The following is a 24781-nucleotide window of genomic DNA, read 5'->3' as shown; positions in this document are numbered from 1 at the left end:
GCCAGGTGCTTTTCCTGGTCTCCCATGGGGTGCAGGGCCCAAGCACTTGGGCCATCCTCCACTGCACTCACTGGCCACAGCAGAGAGCTGGCCTGGAAGAGGGGCAACCGGGACAGAATCCGGCACCCCGACTGGGACTAGAACCCGGTGTGCCGGCGCCGCTAGGCGGAGGATTAGCCTGGTGAGCCGCGGCGCCGGCCATGTGGCTCAGTATTAACCCCCTTTTTTCTAGGATGGAAAGCCTTCTTAGCCTTGAAGCTGTTATTTGTGCTATCTATATGTGCAAATTCTATAAATTGGGGAATTCATGCACTCCTGAGTACCAGAGCTTTTACAAGAAGTTTCAAATAGACACATATATGAATGGACCCAATTTATTATGGATTGTGAACTACTCCAAGGTGAAGGCTACTCTGAGACTCTGAATGAAGGAGGAACAATTTCTGGGTGTGCAAGAGTAGATTCATTGAGAATAGGAGCCCAGGCCAAATGGTTCCTAAATTCCTATTGGTGGAAGACAGAACAGATGTTCCCCAGGGCCTTGTAAGTTACCAGTTTTCCCTGTCTGTCCCCTCCTCCCAAGAGTGACCAAGTGGTCTCCTCTCCTGAATATCCTAAAGGTTCCTCTCCAGCTTGGAGCTAGGGATTATTTGTCGCTCCAGTTCACTTCCTGCCTAGCTGTTCTCCTTTGGCCCAGCAAAGTGTGAGAGAATGTCTCAAAGCACAATTTTTATTCATTTATTTATTCATGCATTCATTTTTAAGAAATTGGAGTTAGTAATATGGCCACGTGATCCTTGGCTGAACTGATTGAGCAATGGTGGGCATGGGTATGGCATCACAGCACATTTTTAAAGAATTTTTCTAGGCCGGCACCTCGGCTCAATAGGCTAATCCTCCGCCTTGCGGCGCCGGCACACTGGGTTCTAGTCCCGGTTGGGGCGCCGGATTCTGTCCCGGTTGCCCCTCTTCCAGGCCAGCTCTCTGCTATGGCCAGGGAGTGCAGTGGAGGATGGCCCAAGTACTTGGGTCCTGCACCCCATGGGAGACCAGGAGAAGCACCTGGCTCCTGCTTTCGGATCAGCGTGGTGCGCCGGCCGCAGTGCGCCAGCCGCGGTGGCCATTGAAGGGTGAACCAATGGCAAAGGAAGGCGTTTCTCTCTGTCTCTCTCTCTCACTGTCCACTCTGCCTGTCAAAAAAAAAATTTTTCTAGTTAGAAATAATGCAGGTTCCCAGTGATCATATTATTGTATCTGGATACCAATGTTAATCAGAGTTTTTATACTTAAAAAATTATGTTTTTAATTTTCAAAAATTTATTTGAGAGACACAGAGACATAGAGAAAAACAGAGCTACCATCTACTATTTCACTTCTCAAATGCCCACAGTGGCTGAGACTGGGCCAGGCTGGAGTCAGGAGCCAGAAACTTAATCTAGGTCTCCCGTGTGGGTGGCAGGAACCCAACTACTTGGGCTATCACGGCTGCCTCCCAGGGTCTACATTAGCAGGAAGCTGGAGGCGGGAACCAGAGCAGGAATTGAACCCATGTAGTCTGATATAGAAGGAGGGTATTTAACTACTAGGCTAAATGTCTGCTTCTACTTTTTATTTGACCGTGGCTCTTGACCAAGGCCTTACATTCCTACAGTTTTGCAAAAGTAACACTCTGTCTCAATTTCCTAAGGACCCCAAACCCCTCCTTCATTGCTACCCCCTCTCTCATCTTGCTGCCTGACCTTTAGTGTTTTTCCAGGCCCTTGTTCCCTTTTGAGCAGAAGTCTTTAGCATCTATCTACTTTTATTTCCTGAGAACGGAGTTCATCTCGCCCTTCCCCACGTATCAGTAATATGGTCCTGTCCTGTTTCTTCTATTTAAGCTTTTTATTTGGAAATAATTTGAAACGTGTCAGAAAGATACAAGAATAAAAAACCTGGGGCCAGTGCTGTGGCTTAGCAGGTAAGCCGCCACTTGTAGCCTGTGTTACTGAGCCATTGTCTGCTGCCTCCCAGGAAACTGGGTCAGAAGTGCAGGTGGGACTGGATCTCAGGCACTCTGACATGGATGGGATGTCCCAAGTGGCAGCTTACCCTGTTGTGCACACTGTCCGTGCCTCCACAGTTTTTGAAGTTCCTTTGTGTGGTTATTATTTTTTATTGTGGTCACTATTAAGCAACCTGTGGGAAACACTTCATGACCGTGCAAATTTTATGCTCCTCATCAAAATACCTCCCAACTCAAGTTAGCATCCATTAATAGTTCTTGCCTATGTGATCCTTATTCTTTTTTTTTTTTTTTTAAGATTTATTTATTTATTTGAAAGGCAGAGTTACAGAGAGAGAGAGAGAGAGAGGTCTTCCATCCGCGGGTTCACTCTCCAATTGGCCGCCACAGCCTAAGCTGCACCAATCCAAAGCCAGGAGCCAGGAGCTTCTTCCAGGTCTCCCACATAGGGCCAGGGGCCCAAAGACTTGGGCCGTCTTCTCCTGCTTTTCTAGGCCACAGCAGAGAGCTAGATCAGAAGTGAAGCAGCCAGGGCTCAAACTGGTGCCCATATGGGATGCCGGCACCTGCAGGCTGCGGCTTTACCCGCTACGCCACAGTGCCAGCAACCATAACCCTTATTCTGATGGCTGCAAAATGATAAGCAACTCCAGCCCTCTCTCTACATTCAAGTCAGCATTCAGCCTTCTACTAAAAATAGAGTCTTTGTCTCTTCTCTATTTCTTTACCTATAGATGCGTATTTGTCATAGAATCATAGATTCCTGCTTTTCTCCAAAGCCTATAACTCATTGCTGTCCTTAATTATTCTGTGCTCCAGTTATCCCAGATCTGGCCAGTGGAAGCCCTGTCAAACTCTCTGCGTCCTTGTGTCGGGTTTCTAAACACACCCACACCTTCTGGCGTAACTAAGTGCTCCAGGCTCATCCGGTGCTGGTCCTTTCCCCATCACCAACCCTTTTCCTGAGGCCCTCCTTCGAGCCTGCTCAGTAAGATAAATGCTTAAAGGTGGGGTCTGGGGAGCGGAGATGGAGAGGGTCCAAGAAAGTCTACGGTGGTCATCAGCTTCAGATGTGAACGAAAGGCTTAGGACAAGGCATGCCATGTTCTCCGCTGCCATTGCAGGCTGGTGTTTAGACAAGGAAAGTCTAAACTCATATGCTTGGGCCCTGCAAATTCAATGATTGAGTCCACCATGTGCTGGGCACTGTGAGAGATACACAGCTTATGAGACAGCATTGCAAAGAGAGCGTGCTCCTGCAGGATCGACACACATGTATGAAATACCCATAGCACATCCCCGCAAGGATGCTGTCACTGTGCTGTCGCCCAGAGATGTAAAGGAATTGGAGGGGGCTCTAGGGTAAAAAGACAGTACTCATGACTGGCAGGTTAGAGGTAACCTTTGGGCTTGACCTTGAGAGAAGGTGGGATTTAGAAGAATGGTTTCCCTGGTGAAACTACAGGTTACTATTCATGGGGCCCTGAATCAGGCGTGACTGCAACTTCATACAGCTAGATGCAGCCCCTTGCAGGTGCCGTAAGGTACATAAGAATTGCAGTGAATAGCAGAGGATTCATGCTGGATGCCCAGCTAAGGAAAGAACTATTGTGATGCTGTCTCATTTTTGTTTTCAGACACAGACGAAACATGTCCTTCATTCACCAAACTGAGCTTTCACAGTGCAGTGGTTGGTACGGAACTCAATGTGAGGTTGTTGCTCTACACCAGGAAAAACTACACCTGCGCACAAATCATCAACTCCACAACTTTTGGAAACTTGAATGTGACCAAGAAAACCACCTTCGTTGTCCATGGATTCAGACCAACAGGCTCCCCTCCAGTTTGGTTGCAGGACTTAGTAAAAGCTTTGCTCATGGTAGAAGACATGAACCTGGTTGTTGTTGATTGGAATCGTGGAGCTACAACTGTAATATACACCCAGGCCTCTAATAAGACCAAGAAAGTAGCCATAATCTTGAAGGAGTTTATCGACCAGATGTTGGTAAGTGAGAATTTCCTTGGATGATTCAGAGCCCCTTGGAACCAGTCTGTTATCTGGAGGTTTAAAGGCAAGAGATATCTGCCGTGACTAGTGGGGGACTATTTTGCAAATCTGAATAAGCCCCAGGAGAAGCGGGGGTAGGCCCATGGTATTGCAGGTTGTGAACTGCATGGGCACCCATCTAAGAGAACATTATTGTCACTGAAGATGTTGTAGATTTAAATATTTATGATGACAATTTGCCAGCAGATGACAACACAGTGTCTTTTTTTTTTTTTTTGGACAGGCAGAGTTAGACAGTGAGAGAGAGAGAGACAGAGTTATAGACAGTGAGACAGAGAGAGAAAGGTCTTCCTTCCGTTGGTTCACTCCCCTAATGGCTGCTACGGCCAGCGCTGCGCCAATCCGAATCCAGGAGCCGGGTGCTTCCCTTGGTCTCCCATGTGGGTGCAGGGACCCAAGCACTTGGGCCATCCTCCACTGCCCTCCTGGGCCACAGCAGAGAGCTGGGCTGGAAGAGGAGCAACCGGGACTAGTACCTGGCACCCCAAATGGGACTAAAACCCGGGGTGCTGGCGCCGCAGGCAGAGGATTAGCCAAATGAGCCGTGGCACTGGCCAACAAAGTGTCTTAAGGAAGAGGAATCTTACTCTCTAACTCCCATAAAGATGTCTTTTTGGGACAAGAGGTACTGTCTGAGAGCTTCCTGGCTTAAACATCTAGAGCATCCTCAACTTCTAGAACTGTTGCTTTTGCTAGGAGTGTCAAAAGTTTAGTGACTGCATTATCCAAAACTAAAACTGAGACATATAGTCTGACGAAATGATTTATGTTTTCAGAAGAATTACAAAACGTAAAACCTTAGATTTTAATTAGTGATCTGTCTCATGAATTGTCCCTTTTAGCAAGAAAAGAAAATGACATGAAATCAGAATAATGCCACAGAGTGTGTCAGGTCTGGTGGCCACTGTGGCTGGAGATGATGTGAATTTTACACCATCTCCCAAATTAAGCAGCTCTCCTGGGGATGTGAATATTAAAATGGTCCATGACTAGCTGTCCCCACAGCCCATAGACAGCGTGGTCCATCCTCACCCCATTTTCTTTGATTTCTTTTACTGAGCCAGTATGAAGAAGCTAAGGAAGTTCATCAAATGTATGGTTGTCTCCAATCTGAAAGGTTTTAAAGGGGTCTTGGCTTGGTTTCTAGTAGGAGCATGAGTGGAGACAGCATGAGCATAAAGGCACAGGTATGGTACAGACGGGTTGGAATTCTAGTCTGTGCCCTGACCTGGGATAAATAACTTCAAATCCAGAACTCAATTTCTTCATCTGTATAATCAAAAGAATAGTATTTACGTGGCAGGGCTATTGTGACATTTGAGTGAGATAACAGATATAAGGTGCTTACAAATACAGCTAGGACACTTCTCCAAATATTATCAGTTCCTAGGAACATGCACTATATAACGATGGACTTTTTGAAATTCCAGGCAAGAGGAGCCTCTCTGGATGACATCTACATGATTGGAGTAAGTCTAGGAGCCCACATATCAGGGTTTGTTGGAAAGATGTACAATGGGCAGCTGGGGAGAATTACAGGTAAGGCTCCTGTGTGTGGGAGCAGGGTTCGGGCCAGGGCAGGGTGCTCCCTGGGGAGACGGCAGGCAGGCAATCCAAGTCCTTAGGTTCAAAGCCAGCTTTTCCACTTACTTAATGTCTTTAAGCCTGGATCCCTTTGTGGAAAAGAAAGACCATGATAATACTGAGCTTGGGTTATTATTTAATAAAGTATATGTAAAGCACTTTGTCAATTGTAGATACTGTAAACAAGCTTGGTGGTGGTGACTTGATTTCTCTTCAGGCTAGAGAAACAGTTGTGTCCTATGAGGCTTTGATCTGTGCGTACCAAGCAGGGGCTTCTTCCTTTCATTTCATCCAGGACAGCCTGAGCTGAGGACTTAATCCACTTCAGGGCCGAGGTCCAGCTGCATCTCCAACTGGGAACAGAAGATGGGACTTTTAACCTTTGGCCTTACCCTCTAGGTATCAGCTTTCAGGCCTGTGCTGAATGAAAATGCTCAGGCACACAGCAGGTGAAACCGCAAACAAAGGCTCCTTTGCTGGGATCCTCTGCCAGTGCTTAGTAACTTTCCACACTATACACGAAGGGCTGAGCGTGGCTCTCAGAGATGAGGCCTCTCCCACTCATCTTTCTCTGAACCCATCTTCACAAACAGAGAGCTATTTTTTTAAAAAGATTTATTTATTTATTTGAAAGGTAGAGTTATAGAGAGGCAGAGAGAGAAAGAACTCTTCCATCCATTGGCTCATTCCCCAAATGACAGCAATGGCCAGGGCTGCGCCAGACCAAAGCCAAGAGCCAGGAGCTTCCTCCAGGTCTCCCACATGTGTACAGGGGCCCAAGAACTTGGACCATCCTCCGCTGCTCTCCCAGGCACACTAGCAGGAAGCTGGATTGGAATGGAGCAGTTGGAACTCGAACTGGCACCCATATGGGATGCTTAACTCACTAAGCCACAGCACTGGCCTCTCAACTATTTTAAGTCTAAGGAATCTGGGAGCCGGCGCTGTGGTGTAGTGGGTAAAGCCGCTACCTGCAGTGCCAACATCCCATATAGGTGCCAGTTTGGGTCCCGGCTGCTCTACTCCCAATCCAGCTCTCTGCTGTGGCCTGGGAAAGCGGTAGAAGATGCCCCGAGTCCTTGGGCCCCTGCACCCTCGTAGCAGACCCAGAGGAAGCACCTGGCTCCTAGCTTTGGATCGGTGCAGCTTCAGCCGTTGTGGCCAATTGGGGTGTGAACCAGCGGATGGAAGACCTCTCTCTCTCTCTCTCTTTCACTCTTTCTCTCTCTCCTCTCTGCCTCTCCTTCTCCCTGTTTGTAACTCTGACTTTCAAATAAATAAATATATCTTTTTTAAAAAAAGTCTAGAGAATCTGGAGGTTGAAATGGATGGAGGGAGAGGAGGGGTAAATGATTTGAACCACTTCACTTGGGAGGTAAACTTTCAGGGCTGTGAGTCTGAATGCACTACTTAAACCAGGCAGATTGCCTTGTGTGCGTCATCTCTATGTTTAGTCTGTATATCTCCAGGTGTCTCCGTTTCTGCTCCCGACTGCATCTCTGCTTTTCTCTGTCTCTCTTAGACACAGACACAGACACAGACACACACTCCACATGGCTAGCCTTTCCTTTAGCCTTGGTACTGAAGGTCATATTGCTTGTCCTGGATGTTTTCTTCTCTTCCATCCCAAAGGCCAATGTTGCCCTCATTTTATCTACCTACTTCCCTGGGGAAGCAAAGCTTTTTTTTTTTTTTTTTTTAAAGATATATTTATTTATGTGAAAGGCAGAGTAACAGAGTGAGAGAGCAAGAGAGAGAGAGAGCAAGGGGGAGAGGGGAATCTTTTATCCTCTGGTTCATGATTCAGCCAGGGCTGGACCAGCCTGAAGCCTGGAGCTCAACTCCATCTGGGTGTCTCATTTAGGGGTCAGGAACCCAAGGATTTGTGCCATCTTCATTGAGCCAGCACTCAAACCGGCGTTCCAATATGGAACACAGGCATCACAAGCAGTGGCTTAACCTGTTTTGCCTCAGTGCCCACCCCAAAGTTCTTTTTTCAAGTTTAAAAAATGTCTGGCCGGCGCCGCGGCTCACTAGGCTAATCCTCTGCCTGAGGCGCCAGCACCTCGGGTTCTAGTCCTGGTTGGGGCGCTGGTTCTGTCCTGGTTGCCCCTCTTCTAGTCAGGCTCTCTGCTGTGGCCCGGGAGTACAGTGGAGGATGGCCCAAGTGCTTGGGCCCTGCACCCACGTAGGAGACCAGGAGGAAGCACCTGGCTCCTGGCTTTGGATCAGCGCAGCGCGCTGGCCATAGTGGCCATTTGGGGGGTGAACCAACGGAAGGAAGACCTTTCTCTCTGTCTCTCTCTCTCACTGTCTAACTCTGCCTGTCAAAAAAAAAAAAAATGTTCTTATTGAGATGATGTTTTAGAAAGAAATCTGTGTTTATTTTGCAAGAATTTCGATTCCCCACCTGTGTAGGAAGGACAGATGGCTAGAATGTGCCTGTGTCCCTGATCTGTTGGGAGTATCTGTTGGGTGGGACCTTTTCTAGAGGTGTGTCTGGAAGTCAATCAGCTCTGAAAAAAGTAAATAAATGAAAAGGAAGGAAGAGGGAAAGCTCTAACTTGCAATGCTTGCTGGTTTCCGTGTATAAATCCCCGCCCCGGGGCTGACCGCAGGCTCCATCCTGACACTCCTGGCAAGAGAAGAGCAGACTCTGCCCTCTAGGGCTGCACTAGCAGGCTCTAGCCCCCAGTGCCACCTCCTGGCTGTGCCCGCTTCCTCCCAGTGAACTTATTCCCACAACTACCGTGAATGTGACCTGCAATGGAGAGTCTGGTCTCTGACCACAGAAATCCCCCAAGCCAACATTCCTTCACTTGGGCTGGGCCCACGTGGCCATGCCCTTGTGGCCTGGACTCAACCAGGGGTCCACAGTCCAATTTTCTGTCTCCACTGACTTCCTCATGTTCTCCTGATTCCTCGTCATCTCTGAGTCCCAAGGTCCATCTCAGCCATTCCAAGAGCAGCTTTGGGAGTAAACTATTTCCCCTTCCCACCCTTGCCTGGGTGAGCTCACTGGGCTGTGGAGTGGGACTATGGCCCGTTACCCCACTCACTTGCACCTCCTCAGAGCTGGATCTTCGTGTCTCCTGCTTATTACTTACCAGGCCTGGATGGCTGCTTCATCTCTTCATTTCCCTTTCTTCAATCCGTCCTCTTGCTCTTGCTCTCTGGGCACATCTCCTGGTTTTACTTATTATTGATTTCTGCAGAAGATGGTAGAGATGAATGGATTAAAAAGTACTCCAACTGCCTACACCACTTGTGATGGCATTAAATTCGATTCTCAAACTAAACTGTGTATAAAACTCAGTTTAGGGTGCTGGTTAACAACACTGGCCAAATCAGAACCAGTAGGGTTGGGGTCAGGAGTCTGTATTATATATACATATTTATATTTTATTTTATTTATTTGAAAGGCAGAGTTAGAGAGAGAGAGGTAAAGACATGGAGAGAGAGAGAGAGAAAGAGAGAGAGAAAGAGAAAGAGAGAGAGAGAGAGAGAGATCTTCCATTTGCTGGTTTACTCCCCAAATGGCCACAATGGCCAAGATTGGGGCAGGCTGAAGCCGGGAGCCTTGAACTCCATCTAGGTCTCCCATATGGGTATCAGGGACCCAAGTACTTGGGTTATCTTCTGCTGTTTTCCCAGATGCATTAGCAGGGAGCTGGATGGGAAGTGGAGCAGCTGGGACTTGAATCGGCCTCATTTGGGAGGTTGGCATCACAGGTGGCACCTTAACCCACTGCACTGCCATGTTGGCCTCAGGAATTTCTATTTTTAACCTGAAGGTGCAAGTGGTCTAAACACCATGCTGTGGTAAACGACCTTAGAGTTGTGCTAATACAGTAGTCACTAGCCACACGTGGCCACCAAGCACTTGACATGCTCAGTGCAAACTGAGATGTGCTATATCTGCAAAATATACATGATTTTGAAGATGACAAGAAATGTCAGTTTTTTCATATTGATTATGTGTTGTTAATATTTTGGATGTATTGGATTAAATAAAGGGTTTTTTTTAATATTTATTTATTTATTTATTTGAGAGGTAGTGTTAAGAAAGAGGGAGAGACAGAAGAAAGATCTTCCATCTGCTTTTTTTTCCCCCAAATTGCCACAATGGCTGGAACTGGGCCAATCCGGAGCCAGGAGCTGGTGCAGGGGCCAAGCACTTGGGCCATCTTCCTCTGCTTTCCCAGGCCATAGCAGAGAGCTGGAGTGGGAAAGGGGCAGCTGGGACTAGAACTGGCGCCATATGGGATGCTGGCACTGCAGGCAGTAGATTAACCTACTGAGCATTGGTGCTGGCCCCAAGTGTATTCTTAAAATTAATTTCCCTTTTGCTTTTTACATTTTTCTTATTCTCAGGTTGCTATGTTATATTTCTTTTTTTTAAAGATTTATTTTTATTTTTTACTTGAAAGAGTTACACAGAGAGAGGAGAGGCAGAGAGAGAGAGGTCTTCCATCCACTGGTTCACTCCCCAGTTGACCACAATGGCCAGAACTGCGCCGATCCAAAGCCAGGAGCCAGGAGCTTCTTCCGGGTCTCCCACATGGGTGCAGGGGCCTAAGAGCTTGGGTCATCTTCTACTGCTTTCCCAGGCCACAGCAGAGAGCTGGATCGGAAGTGGAGCATCCGGGACTAGAACTGGCGCCCATATGGGATGCCAACGCTTCAGGCCAGGTGTTAACCCACTGCACCACAGCGTCGGCCCCAGGTTGCTGTATTATATTTCTATAGGGCAGCACTGCCTTAGAGAGTTCGTGGTGACCTTGGGTATGGGAGTAAGTGGCCTCTAAAGTTGTGTGCAAAATGTTCCATGTCATTCCTGGGGAGTCCAGCGCTTTCATCAAATTCTCAAACCACTTGGTGCTGCAACAAAAGTTGAGGATCACTCGCCAGACTCTAGTGTGGCGATTTTAAAGCACTAAGAGCTCCATTAGTTCATTCTGCTTCTATTCTGTAATAATCCAGCACGTTCTGGACTCTACTCCCCTTTCACAGGATAAGGGCACCGAGGTTCAGAGAAGTTATGTAGCCTACCCGAGGTCACACAGCTGCCTAGTGCTAGGTTTGGACCCTTCTGTCCAGCTACTCACACAGAGTAGGCAGCTTTATTGGGCAGTCTACCTGTAATTTCTGGCTGACATAGTAAGCTGATCACTTGCTAGGGCTTATCACTGAGATGATCACAAGTCCAAGTTTGCCTGTAACAGTCCCAGATTGTGCCTTTAATCCTGTTCCAATTATTAACAACACCCTCTTCGCTCTGTGCTCTCAAAATTGTTCCTATGTTTCATCTGCTACTCCATACTGCGGCCATCCAGGTAGGGCTCTTGTGAGCAGGGCCCTTTTATGAGCCTCTGCCTTTTTTTTTTTTTTTTTTTTTTTCAGTATAAAGCTTTTATTTTGTGGTCTCAGCATCATACAAACTGCTGTCCTGGTTTTCCAGCATCTTCAGAGTGACAGGAATGCCAGCAAACAGTGACCAAAGGCAAGAAATTGGTTCAGGCATCTGTGCTGTGCAGCCTTTCTGTGGGGATTGGCACCTACTTTATTTCCCTCGGTGACACCTGCTTTGACCAGGGAGTTTCGCCCTTCCCCAGTGAGCTTGCTCGACCCCGTGTGGTAAACCCAAGAGCTGCACCGATAGAGGTGGTTATATCCTGATGCTGTAATCTGGTCAAGACGGAACCTCAGGTCAGCCGCCTGCACGATGGGAATAGGAATACCTACCCTGCTGGCCGCACAGGTTTGCAATGCAGAGCAAACAAGTTATTGTATCCGAATAAAAGTGGGAGCTATAAAGGAGTTTCATTCATAATAAGAAGGAAAAACTGGGGGGCCCGACCTTGTGGCATAATGAGTAAAGCCACTGTCTGTGATGCTGGCATCCCATGTGGGTGCTGGTTTCTATCCTGGCTGCTCCACTTCTGATCCAGCTCCCTGCTAATGGCCTGGAGGGGTGGTGGAGGATGGCCCAAGTGCTTGGGCCCCTTCACCCGCGTGGGAGACCTGGAAGAGGCTCCTGGCTTCAGCCTGGCCCAGCGCTAATTGTTGCGGCCATCTGGGGAGTGAACCAGCAGAAGAAAGATCTCTTTCTCTCTCTCTGTGCTCTGACTTTCAAATAAATAAATAAGTCTTTAAAAACAAAAGATTAGGCCAGCACCATGGTGTAGCAGGTAAAGCCTCCTTCTGCAGTGCCGGCATCCCATATAGGTGCGTATTTGAGTCCTGGCTGCTCCACTTCCGATCCATCTCTCTGCTATAGCCTGGGAAGGCAGTAGAAGATGGCCCAACTGCCTGGGCCCCTGCACCTGCATGGGCGACCTGGAAGAAGCTCCTGGCTCCTGGCTTCAGATTGGCCCAGCCCTGGCTGTTGTGGCCATTTGGGGAGTGAACCAGTAGATGGAAGACCTCTCACTCCCTCTGCCTCTGTCTCTCTGTAACTCTGTCTTTCAAATAAATAAATAATTCTTAAAAAAAAAAAAAAAAGAAAGAAAGAAAGAAAGAAGAAAGGAAAGAGAAGGGCTGAGTGAGGCTTCTGGATGATGTAAAATGGGATAAAGATGGGTCCACAGTATTGACTTTCTTCTCTTTCATGCACCCTTGGTGCTTCTTCCCTCATTTCACACCCACAACCTGGTCTGTTCATGCGTGCATGTGTGTGTGTGCGTGTGTGTACGCATTCCCTGCTGGTGAGCTTGGCATGAGGTAGACCTGCTGATGGAGTCCAGATGCCGTTCTCAGAGGCACTGCCAGATTAACCCTTTCCACTGTGGGAAAAAAGCTACGCAACTGTGGAAAGCAGATGGCAACGTGAGTGCTCATCCATCCCAGGTTGCTCTGCAGCCCACGAACCATCGAATCAGGAAGAATCAAAGGCCCGGCTGCAGGTGAGTCATGGCGCGGAGCTGCCAAGCGACTCTGTTTTCCTTCCAGGTCTCGACCCTGCGGGCCCTTTATTCAACGGGAAGCCTCCCCAGGACAGATTAGATCCCAGTGATGCGCAGTTCGTTGATGTCATCCATTCCGACACTGACGGTAACATTCCTGTCCTTGTGGATGTGGGACCCCACCCCACCCCCACCCCAGACCCACAGAGTCTCTCCCTGGGGGTAGCCGCGTGCTGGGGCAGGTCCAGCTCCTCTAGATTTCTTTTTTTCCTAGGGCAGGATTCCAAAGCCACAGAAATACTAAGAGAAACTGGTTTAATGCAGGCACCCGGGACCCCATGCTGGAATGGGGATGGGTTTCTCATGGTCTCTTCTTAATTTTAAAAATGACCATCAAGGACAGGCTGATTGGCATACCACATGGACAGATATTTCCACGCATGCATCTGGGTTTGGATGCATGATTTCCTGGTTTTGTTGGTTCTTTCTCATTATTTCTTTAAGCTGACAGCTAAGTTCCGGCTTTGTGTCTCATGTAGGGTGACTCTAACCCACTAGCTCTCTGGATCTTCCTGGCCATTTCATGGTGCTGAATCCACACCCAAGTGTGACTGAGTACATGTCATGGGGGTCAGGGTGATGTTCAAGCATGGGCATCTGTATCCAGATGTCTGGGAGAGAAGCTGGAGTAAGAACATGGGGAGGTCTGAGGAGACACAGCAGAGTGGTCCTGTTTGTGATACAACCCCCAAGACTCCCGAGACCCCCAGGGATACTCTGACGTGGTATCCAGCCATTTTTGCCTTCGAACAAAGATCTCTGTGAAACAGCTTCATTCTTACTATGGTGTTTGCAAAGTATTAAGTTTCTCAAGGGCAGTACCTCAGTGTCATATTAGCGCTTGATCAAATAGAGCCATTTATTTCTTATTTTTGGGAAGTGAATTTTGAAGGAGAGGGTGGGGCTTAGAGTCAAAGGTGAACTCCAACTCCAACTCCAACTCCTCTGGCCAGGTGCTGCTCCTTCTCTCAAGGTTGTGTTGTTTCCTGAAGTCCCCTGAGCCTCGTATCTTTATTTGTTATGTTACTTCATCTGAGTTTAGGAGACACATATGTAAAACACCTAGTATGAGGCCCAGGGACACATGCAGGGTGATATATGATATTATATATATCTCAACATGTAGTGACTACTGTTATTACCATGATGCACTTCATATATGCACATATGTATGTATACATAATTATGAGTAATACTTTATCAAACATTTTACTGGTTGGTTTGGGGGTTCATGGTTAAAGAAAATAGGTATTGAAAATTTGTTTAGAACCCCTGTTCTAGAAGTGTTTCTAATATTTTTACCATCTTAAGTCCCAAATCTTTAATGATTTTTGTCTCCTAAGTAAAAATATCCATTTCTCCTGTTTTCCATTTGTGAAGATGAAGACAGGGGTCATTATGCCAGCCCTACAAGTGAAAGTCTTAGATCTTAGATAAGTACTGGAGGAAGTCAATTCCATCATCACCTTCACAGTCCCCTAGTTGGAAACCATTAGTTTCGCAGCTAACTATTGGGGTAACGTTGGGCAAAGTATTTAACTAGGTAGAACAATAATTAAAACAGTAACAAAAACAATAATAATAAATCTCTACCTATATCCTACTGGCAATGAGCTATGAAATGTGAACATTCAAACTTCTGTAAAAGTATAGTATGCTCTCTTCTAGCACTGGGCTATAAGGAACCATTAGGAAACATAGACTTCTACCCAAATGGAGGAGTGGATCAACCTGGTTGCCCCAAGACAATCTTTGAAGGTAAATACAGACACTTTATATTTTGTCCGAGGTTTGAAGAAGGCACATTTTAAAAATCTGTTATTTTTCTAGGTGGAGCCATTTTTAACAAAAGATTTCATTTATTTATTTGAGATGTAGAGTTACAGCGAGAGAGGGAGCGAAGAGAGAAAAGTCTTCCATCTGCTGGTTCATTCCCCAAATGGCTGCAAAGGCTGGAGCTGTGCCCATCCGAAGCCAGGAGCCAGGAGCTTCTTCTGGTCTCCCATGTGGTGCAGGGGCCCAAGCACTTGGGCCATCTTCTACTGCTTTCCCAGGCCATAGCAGAGAGTTGGGTCAGAAGAGGAGCAGCCAGGATTAGAACCGGTGCCCATATGGCATGCTGGCACTACAGGCAGAGGCTTAATCTACTGTGCCACAGCACTGGCCCTGAAGGAGTCATTTTTAATAGAAAACAAATTTCCTGAGAATATGGAGGTGGTATATATTAAATCATAAACTAAAAGTTACAATTCAAATACATACCTTCTAAAAATTATAAATATATGATTAAAAGCTATAGTTAATTATTCCTCTCTCTTGAAAAGTGTATCTTTGGGGCTGGCTCTGTGGTGTAACTGGTAAAGCCGCCGCCTGCAGTACCGGCATCCTATATGGGCACCATATATGGGCACCAGCTCTCTGCTATGGTCTGGGAAAGCAGTAGAAGATGGCCCAAGTCCTTGGGCCCCTGCACCCATGTGGGAGACCTGGAAGAAGTTCCTGGCTCTTGGTTTTGGATTGGCACAGCTCCAGCTGTTGTGGCCAATTGGGGAGTGAGCCAGTGATGGAAGATCTCTCTCTCTCTCTCTCTGCTTCTCCTTCTCTCTCTGTGTAACTCTTTCAAATAAATAAATAAATCTTTTTTTTTAAGTGTGTCTTTGACCTAGAAATTCCACACTTTTCCTAGAGAAATAATGGGAAGTATAGACAAGAGTTAGAGAGCAAAAATCTTCAATGCAGCATTATTTATAACAGCTAAGTTTTAAAAATAATCTAAATGTACAGAAAAGGAAAGCTATTAAAGGAATTACAGTACACTCATACAAAGGAATATAATTATTAACATTGTGTTTTCAGAGATTAATGAAAATTCTTAAATATATTAAGTGAAAAGACACAAAACCATGTGATATAATCTCAGTTTATTTATTTTTTTAAGATTTTTTTATTTATTTGAAAGTTAGAGTTACACAGAAAGAAAGTTACACTGGTTCACTCCCCAAATGGCTACAATGGCCAGGCCTGGGCCAGGCTGAAGCTGGGATCCAGGAGCTTCTTCTGGGTCTCCCAGATGGGTGCATAGACCCAAGGGCCTGGGCATCCTCTAATCCTTTCCCAAGCTCATTAGCTGGGAGCTGGATTCAAAGTGGGGCAGCGGAGACTCAAACCAGCGCCCATATGGGATGCCTGTGCTACAGGCTGTGGCTTTAACCCACTGCATCACAGCGCCAGCCCCTCAAGTTTAGTCTTTAGTTAAGACTCAAGGTTGTGTGCTATTCCCTCACAGGCACACACACACACACACACACACACACCATCTTCCATTCTGTAGTACAAAGTAGTTCTCAAAGTTTAACATGCATCACGCATCAGAATCATGAGAAAGGCTTGTGAAAACAGATTATGATACCACCCTCTCCGCCTCCCCCATTCCCTTAGGGCCAGCCCTAGAATTTACATTTCTAATGAGTTCCCAAGTTCTCTAATACTACTGTTCTGTGATTTTGAGAGCTTCTGTGGTAAAGAAATAATCACAGGTTTGCAAGCCACATATACCTGGGCTGAAATTCCCTGATTCGCCACTTATTAGCGTGCAAAGTCAGGCTCTGTGCCTCAGCTTTCTCACCTCATTTTCTACATCTACAAAGTGAGGCTCATGCCACCTACTTCACATACTGTGAGGGTTAACACTACATTACATAAGGCACCTGCTACATAAGATGTACCCTTCTGATTAGTGTTATTCTGGGACCTACACAATTTATAGATATCTGGTTTTAAAATACGTGAAAGAAAATTTCGGGATACTTAATTTGCCAAGTAAGGGAAAAAAAATTAAACGACAGAAGCATATCTAAACAGGCAGTGTCTTTAAAGCATACTTGCTTTAATTCTTGGCACAACCTTAATTTGATTTCATCTTTTCTCCTGTCACTTGCCAGCATGAATCGTTATGCATGGCTTTTTTTTTTTTTTAATAAAAAGCTTTTATTTAATAAATATAAATTTTGTAAGTACAACTTTTGGATTATAACTGTTCTTCCCCCCCATACCTGCCCTCCTACCCCCAGACCATCCCCTTCTACTCCCTCTCTCATTCCATTCTTCATTAAGATTTATTTTTTATTATCTTTATATACAGAAGATTAACTCTATACTAAGTAAAGATTTTAACAGTTTGCATCCACACAGACATACAAAGTATAAAGTACTGTTTGAAGACTAGTTTTACCATTAATTCTCATAGTACAACACATCAAGGACAGAGGTCCTACATGGGGAGCAAGTGCACAATGACTCCCTGTTGTCGATTTGATAATTGACACTCTTATTTATGATGTCAGTGGTCACCTGAGGCTCTTGTCATTAGCTGCCAAAGCTACGGAAGCCTCTTGAGTTCACAAACTCTGACATTATTTAGACAAGACCATAATCAAAGTGGAAGTTCTCTCCTCCCTTCAGAGAAAGGTACCTCCTTCTTTGATGGCCCCTTCTTTCCACCAGGATCTCACTCACAGAAAACTTTCATTTAGGTCTTTTTTGCCACAGTGTCTTGGATTTCCATATGCGTCGGTTTTTATTTTTATTTTTTTATTTTTATTTTTGACAGGCAGAGTGGACAGTGAGAGAGAGAGAGACAGAGAGAAAGGTCTTCCTTTGCCGTTGGTTCACCCTCCAATGGCCCCGTGGCCAGTGCGCTGTGGCCGGCGCACCGCGCTGATCCGATGGCAGGAGCCAGGTGCTTATCCTGGTTTCCCATGGGGTGCAGGGCCCAAGGACTTGGGCCATCCTCCACTGCACTCCCTGGCCACAGCAGAGAGCTGGCCTGGAAGAGGGGCAACCGGGACAGACTCCGGCGCCCCGACTGGGACTAGAACCCGGTGTGCCGGTGCTGCAAGGTGGAGGATTAGCCTAGTGAGCCGCAGCGCCGGCCTTCCATACGCATCGGTTTTTATAAGGAGAAAATGGAACCAAGCACACTGAAGCTGTTAGCACAGTATCTGGCATGGGGTAGACGGGTGATAAGCTGTGTATGTGTGTATAAAACGTGTCATGTGCTATGATTAAATATTTCAACTACTCTGCTCTTTACCATTCCTTCTACAAAGCAGGGATGCAGTACTTTAAATGTGACCACCAGATGTCCGTGTACCTGTACCTTTCCTCCCTGAGAAAGAACTGTACCATCACTGCATACCCCTGCGACTCCTACAGGGATTACAGGAATGGCAAGTGCATCAACTGCGGCCTACCCCAAGGGAAGCCCTGCCCCCTGCTGGGTAAGTCCAACAAGCAGTTTCCCTATCTGATTCATGAACAACTTTTGTTATGAACCCCAGAACCACTTTACTATCTAAAAACGGGTCTCCAAACTATATTTTATTTATTTATTTTCATTGCATTTGAAAGGCAGAGAGACACAGACAAGACAGACAGGAACCTTCCATTGGCAGGTTTACTTTCCAAATGCCCACGACTCCATCTGGGTTTTCCATGAGGGTGGTAGGGACCCAAGTACCTGAGCTATTATCAGACCCTCCAAAGTGCGTATTAATAGGAAGGTGGATTGTAAGTGGAGGGAATGGGACTTGAATCAGGTGCTCTATTATGGGATGGGGCATTCCAAGTGATGACTTAATGGCTGCACCAAATTCCACCTCCCCCTGCAATATACACACATTGTATTACAAAAATAAAATGCATCTAAGGGCCAGTGTTGTGGTATAACAGCCTAAGCCACCACCTGTAACCCAGCATTCCATATGGGTGCTGGTTGGGGTTCCGGCTGCTCCACTTACTATCTAGCTCCCTGCTAATGGCCTGGGAAAGCGGTAGAAGATGGCTCAAGTACTTGCCCTTTCTCCCACATGGGAGATCTAGATAAAGCTATGGGCTCCTGGCTTCGGCCTGGCCCAGCTCTGGCCACAACAGCTGTTGGAGAGTGAATTAACCAGGCCAAAGCCAGGAGCCTGTAGCTTTGTCTGGGTCTCCCATGTGGGTTCAGGGGCCCAAGCACTTGGACCATCTTCTGTTGCTTTCCCAAGCCATTAGCAGGGAGCTGGATTGGGAGTGGAGTAGCTGGACTCAAACCGGCACATATGGGATGCTGGCATCTCAGGGTCAGCTTAACCCTCTATGTCACGATGCTGGCCCCATAAAATAACTCTTTAAAAAATGTATTTAGTTAGATTTTGTAGTCAATTTGTTCTTTGGACAACTGCAGTCTCATAATAAAGAATTAGAAAAGTAATCTGTATCCAGAAGGTAAGTACAACCTCCATGGACACTATCCTAGCATGAAGAAGAGGCTCCAGCAGTTTCTGAGCCCAGCCCAGACAAAGTCACTTTATACAGGCTGCCCCTGTGAGAACAGGAGCACTCTGTCACACAGCCTCTGCTGGGGTAAGGCCCACAGTGAGACCAGAGGCCATTCTGCCCGATGAGCCTCACAGAGTGATTCCTTCTCACGGGCTGGTCTGTGAATGCCCTCACGCCACGTCCTGGCTTCTGTGTGTGTAGGTAGGTCCAGTGAGGTCCAGCGAGGTAACAGATGCCATGGAGGATGCTGGGATATTTGCTTAGAAACATCCTAAGTGGTCAGGACTTTGAAACTGGGTGTCCATCAGGAATTTTTTTTTTTTGCAAAAGAGAAAGCCCAAGTTCACAGCATGGCATGTTTTAGACAAGGATTTCTGAATCATCTAGGGAATTTTTTTTTTTTAATGGATGCTGGAGTGGGCACTGTGGCACAGTAGGTTATAAGCCACTGCCTGCAACACCCGCATATCAGAGCACCAGGTCAAGTCCTGGTTCTGCTCTTGATCCCAGCTTCCTGTTAATGCACTCTGAGAAGCAGTGGATGATGATTCAAGTGCTTAGGAGACCTACCACCAATGTGAGATGGAGCTCCGGGCTCCTGGTGTCACCCTGGTCCAGCCCTGGCTGTTGCAGGCATTTGGGGAATGAACTAGCAGATGGAAGATCTCTCTGTCTGTCTCTTTGTTGGGATACCTTTCAAGTAGATAAGAATTATAAGTTACATTCTTATAAATAAATAATACTGATTCTTGAGGTTCCACCCCCCCTCCCCAAATTAAGTCAGATTTTAGGGGCTGTTCTCCCCTTGGACACAGTAGTCAACATGGTTTCCTGCAAGCACAGTCATGAATGAACGCACTTTCTAGGTGACAAAGTTGCATAGCAAGCCCAGGATCTGTGTACCTTAGGGGCCCAACTATAGTTCTTCAAGAAAGTACACTGCTTTGCAAGAGTGATGCTATTTTAGGTATAAACCTGAATCTATTTTAATCTAGAAAGTACTTGTACTGCTGAAAAACATTAGGACTATTTTTAGTCCTTGCCAGTGGGAGTGAACCGCTCCCCACTCCCCCACACTGCCACTAAGAATCAGTAAAGGAGAAAAAGCCGCCCAGCTCTCAGGGAGCTACCAGGGAGACTGCCTGGTAGCCCTGCAGCTTCTCACCCTAGGGCTGGAGAGATGGGAAGAGGTTGCCAGGGTAGTGGTAGCTGCCATCCAATGCGCTGTTCTCATTACCTCTATTGCTTTTAGGTTTATATAGTATGTGATAACGTGATACTTTTCCAACTTGTTCTACAGGCTACTATGCTGACAACTGGAAAGATTATTTAAGTGAGAAAGACCCTCCAATGACTAAAGCATTCTTTGATACAGCTGAGAAGGAGCCATACTGCAGTGAGTGGTGAATATGGGTGTTCCCTTTTCTTCAACCCTTTTATTTGGGACATGGCTGAGTCTCAGGTTCCCAGCCACTTCTTGGCAGGTGAGAGCCATGGTAAAGCAGGCACTTTGTAGCTGGAAGGGCCCAGGGAAAATCCCGATTATATCACATAACAGTTGTATGATCTCTGCCAAGATATTTAGCTTCTTCTAGTCTCAGTGTAGTGCTTGGCAAAATGAGGGATAATCATGCCTACCTTCTGAATTGCTAGGATTAAAATCTCAATAAATCAGAGATGTTAACTTCACTGGATGGCCACTCTAATCACCACCAAGAGCTTTCACAAGATTGCTTGCTTCCCCAAGGAACATGAAAATGGGGCTGGGGAAAATCAGATATTAGCCACAATGATGGGTCAGTTCCAGTTCTAAGGCACCCATGATGACCTAAAGACATTTACTCAGGAGGTCGTGTGTCCCAGATGGGAGCTAAATGGGGCAGTACATGATTAGGTGCCCTGGGAAGCTCCTAGGAGTGCATCATTTTTCACTGTTCTTGGGAGCAATTCACTGGGTTTCCCTCATCCTTGGAGCCATGTGTGGCAGCCCAGGATTTGACATCTGCTTTGTGTGCACTGGGCAAGCCCCTCAGCAATAAGGGATCATGACACAACTCCGGGGCGGGCCTGTTTCATAGGATCACTATCTCCCTGAGCCTCTTTCCCTTTCTCTGCAAGTCTCACCAAAAGGTGGCAAATCTGACTATCCTGAAGGGGTCACCATCTTCCCAAAACATCCTTGTATAAAATATTCAAGGAGGGGCTGGTGTTGTGGCACAGTAGGTTAATCCTCTGTCTGCGGTAGTCCTCTGAGGTGCCGGCATGCCATATGGGTGCTGGTTGTAGTCCTGGATGCTCCATTTCCATCCAGCTCTCTGCTATGGCCTGGGAAATCAGTTGAAGATGACCCAAGTGCTTGGGCCCCTGCACCTGCGTGGGAGACCCAGAAGAAGCTCCTGGCTCCTGGCTTTGGATCAGTTAAAAAGCTTCAGCTGTTGTGTCCATTAGGGGAGTGAACCAGTGGATGGAAGACCTTTCTCTCTGTCTCTCCCTCTCACTGTCTGTAACTCTGCCTCTCAAATAAATAAATAAATAATTTTTAAAAAGTTCAGGGCGGAAAAGCGGTTCTCTGAACACATTATGTGTTCTCACTTATTCAACAGGAGTTTATTAGGTGCCCATACAGCATTATTGCTGGGATTACAAAGAGGAACAATCACCCCTTCCCAATAACTGATGTAGTATACATACTTTAGCTTTGTCTTTTTTTAAAGCCCTGTAAGACATTCTTTAAGGAATATTTGTATAGATTTATCACTTTTTTATATTCTTTTTTTTGTCTTTCTTTTTTTTTAACTTTTATTTAATGAATATAAATTTCCAAAGTACAGCTTATGGATTACAATGGCTCCCCCCCACAACTCCCCTCCCACCCAAAACCCTCCCCTTTCCCACTCCCTCTCTGCTTCCATTCACATCAAGATTCATTTTCAATTTTCTTTATATACAGATCAGTTTAGCATATATTAAGTAAAGATTTCAACAGTTTGCACCCACATAGAAACACAAAGTGAAAAATACTGTTTGAGTACTAGTTATAGCATTAAATCACAATGTACAGCACATTAAGGACAGAGATCCTACATGAGGAGTAAGTGCACAGTGACTCCTGTTGTTGACTTAACAAATTGACACTCTTGTTTATGGCGTCAGTAATCATCCTAGGCTCTTGTCATGAGTTGCCAAGGCAATGGAAGCCTTTTGAGTTCACCGACTCTGATCATATTTAGACAAGGTCGTAGTCAGAGTGGAAGTTCTCTCCTCCCTTCAGAGAAAGGTACCTCCTTCTTTGATGACCTGTTCTTTCCACTGGGATCTCACTTGCGGAGATCTTTCATTTAGTTGTTTGTTTGTTTGTTTTGCCAGAGTGTCTTGGCTTTCCATGCCTAAAATACTCTCATGGGCTTTTCAGCCAGATCCGCATGCCTTAAGGGCTGATTCTGAGGCCAGAGTGCTGTTTAGGACATCTGCCATTCAATGAGTCTGCTGTGTATCTGTGTATCTCGCTTCCCATGTTGGATTGTTCTCTCCTTTTCATATTCTTTCTCGCATTTTCCAAATACAGCAAAATGTGCTAAGTAGTTACGTGGGGAGTCCAGAATATGCCAGAAACTCCAAGTCAGGAGACTTAACTTAGCCTATGGGTCAAGAAAGGCTTTCTGGAGGAAATTCCATTAGGATAAAACCAGGCAAAGCAAGAGCGTCCAGGTGGGGGGAGGCCCAGGGCCAAGAGAGAGCTTGGCAGTACAGAAAGGCAGGTGGTTTTGCCTGGCCAGTAAAGACAGGAGGGAAACAGGTGGGGTGGCTGACATGGCCTGTACTGCGGAAAACCTTGTCAGTCATGCAGGGTCTCCCGTGGCCATCAGTTTATCCTAAAACAGGCAGGAATTGAAGTGAACCAATCGTACTGAGAAGCAGGCCCTGAGATATCAGTCAATGAGGCAGAAACACTGGTTCGACTGTGGTGCCTGAGTATGGTACTGGACACCATTGAACTCTGCTGTCACTTCTGCTATTTTTACCAAACAGAAGAGAAAGGAATAGTGGGAAGTTCTGCCCTGGATCTCTGCAGAGGAACAAGAGACCAAAGGGACTCAGTTATCAGGGGGATGGGTTTAGGAATCAGCCCTTCCAGGGAGCAGCTGGGAGTTGCTCTCTTACCCTGTTCTCTCCCTGTTTTGCAGTGTATCATTATTTTGTGGATATTATAACTTGGAACAAGAGCATCAGAAGAGGGTCCATTACAATCAAATTGAAAGATGAAGCTGGAAACACCACAGAATCCAAAATCAATCAGTAAGTTGAACTACAATAGTTTGCAGTTTCCTGTTTTCCCTTTAGCTCAGAGAATCCAAATATGCCTATTTTCTTATTTATAGTTCTGTACTTCTGCTCTACAGAAGATGAAGGGCATATGTTTCCAAGCTGCTTGTCCAGTTGGTCTCCACTCCCAGCCTGTTTATAACTGGAATTGATGCCGGGGATTTGCTTTCCTCCCTTCCTCCCTTTCCCTGCTCTCCTCTTACTTCCTTTGATGAAATATTTAATTGCAAAAGTCATCTTGCTTGCTGTAAGGATTTAAGCAATAAAGGAATATGCTGATTTTATCATTCCACATTAAACATACAAATTGAGACATCACATTGTACCCCATAAATATATACAATTGATCAGTTATAAATAATATTAATTAAAAAACAATAAAGGAATGTGCAACATAAAAGTACAAGTCAGGGCCGGCACTGTGGCGTAGTGGTTAAAGCCACCACCTGCAATGCCGGCATCCCATATGGGCACTGGTTCAAGTCCCGGCTGCTCCACTCCCAATCCAGCTCTTTGCTATGGCCTGGGAAAGCAGTAGAAGATGGCCCAAGAAGGCTTCAGATCAGCCCAGCTCTGGCTGTTGCAGCCATTTGGGGAGTGAACTAGCAGATAGAAGACCTCTCTCCCTGTCTCTGCCTCTGCCTCTCTGTAACTCTGTCTTTCAAATAAATAAATAAAGTCACTGCCCTATCCCCTCCAACAATCTCATCCCAAAGGCAAAAAGGCACATTTATACCTCTATTTTTTTATCAGCTCATAATATACATACATATATATATATAAACATAAAACATGTACATCTATTTTTGTGCACACATGTGAGGGGTCTTCAAAATGTTCAAGGAAAATATATATTGTAGAAAAGTACGAATAGATTTTGCGGCGCTGCGGCTCAGTAGGCTAATCCTCTGCCTGCGGTGCCGGCACACCGGATTCTAGTCCCGGTCGGGGCACCGGATTCTCTCCCAGTTGCCCCTCTTCCAGGCCAGCTCTCTGCTGTGGCCAGGGAGTGCAGTGGAGGATGGCCCAAGTGTTTGGGCCCTGCACCCCATGGGAGACCAGGAGAAGCACCTGGCTCCTGGCTTCGGATTGGCGCGATGTGCCGGCCGCAGTGCGCCACCAGAGCGGCCATTGTGGGGTGAACCAACGGCAAAAAGGAAGACCTTTCTCTCTGTCTCTCTCTCTCACTGTCCACTCTGCCTGTTAAAAAAAAAAAAAGAAAAGAAAACTATAAATAGATTTCAAAAATTTTTGCACCAAGATACTTTTAATTCCATTTTCCAGAAACTTTTGAAAGTCTTCATACGTATACTCCTCAGAAATACGTTTCTGAATCATATATATGTATATATGGTATATATGCCACTGCTGGATTTTAGGGTATTTCTATTTTTATTGAGAATTTTATAAGTTTAAAAATGAGTTTGGAATAAAAATTTTATGAGTTGGTACAAAATTCTCAATAAAAATAGAAACACCCTAAAATCCAGCAATGGCATTTATACCTCATAAATATAT

General features: G+C 46.0%; 1 protein-coding gene across 2 annotated transcripts in view; it reads left to right on the top strand.

Moving 5' to 3' along the window:
• The window catches only part of LIPH (lipase H), a 48362-nt gene that overhangs the window by 11449 nt on the left and 12132 nt on the right, over positions 1-24781 (top strand). Inside the window, exons 2-8 of one of the 2 annotated variants that reach the window (XM_008266161.4) lie at positions 3643-4010; positions 5504-5612; positions 12609-12710; positions 14291-14380; positions 17734-17901; positions 20241-20336; positions 23125-23236. In XM_008266161.4, the coding sequence (XP_008264383.2) occupies positions 3643-4010; positions 5504-5612; positions 12609-12710; positions 14291-14380; positions 17734-17901; positions 20241-20336; positions 23125-23236 (1045 nt within the window). 2 annotated transcript variants of the gene reach the window in all.

The sequence above is a fragment of the Oryctolagus cuniculus genome, chromosome 4, assembly GCF_964237555.1.
Source record: "Oryctolagus cuniculus chromosome 4, mOryCun1.1, whole genome shotgun sequence".
NCBI lineage: Eukaryota > Metazoa > Chordata > Mammalia > Lagomorpha > Leporidae > Oryctolagus > Oryctolagus cuniculus.
This window is presented reverse-complemented; position numbering and strand designations above follow the sequence as displayed.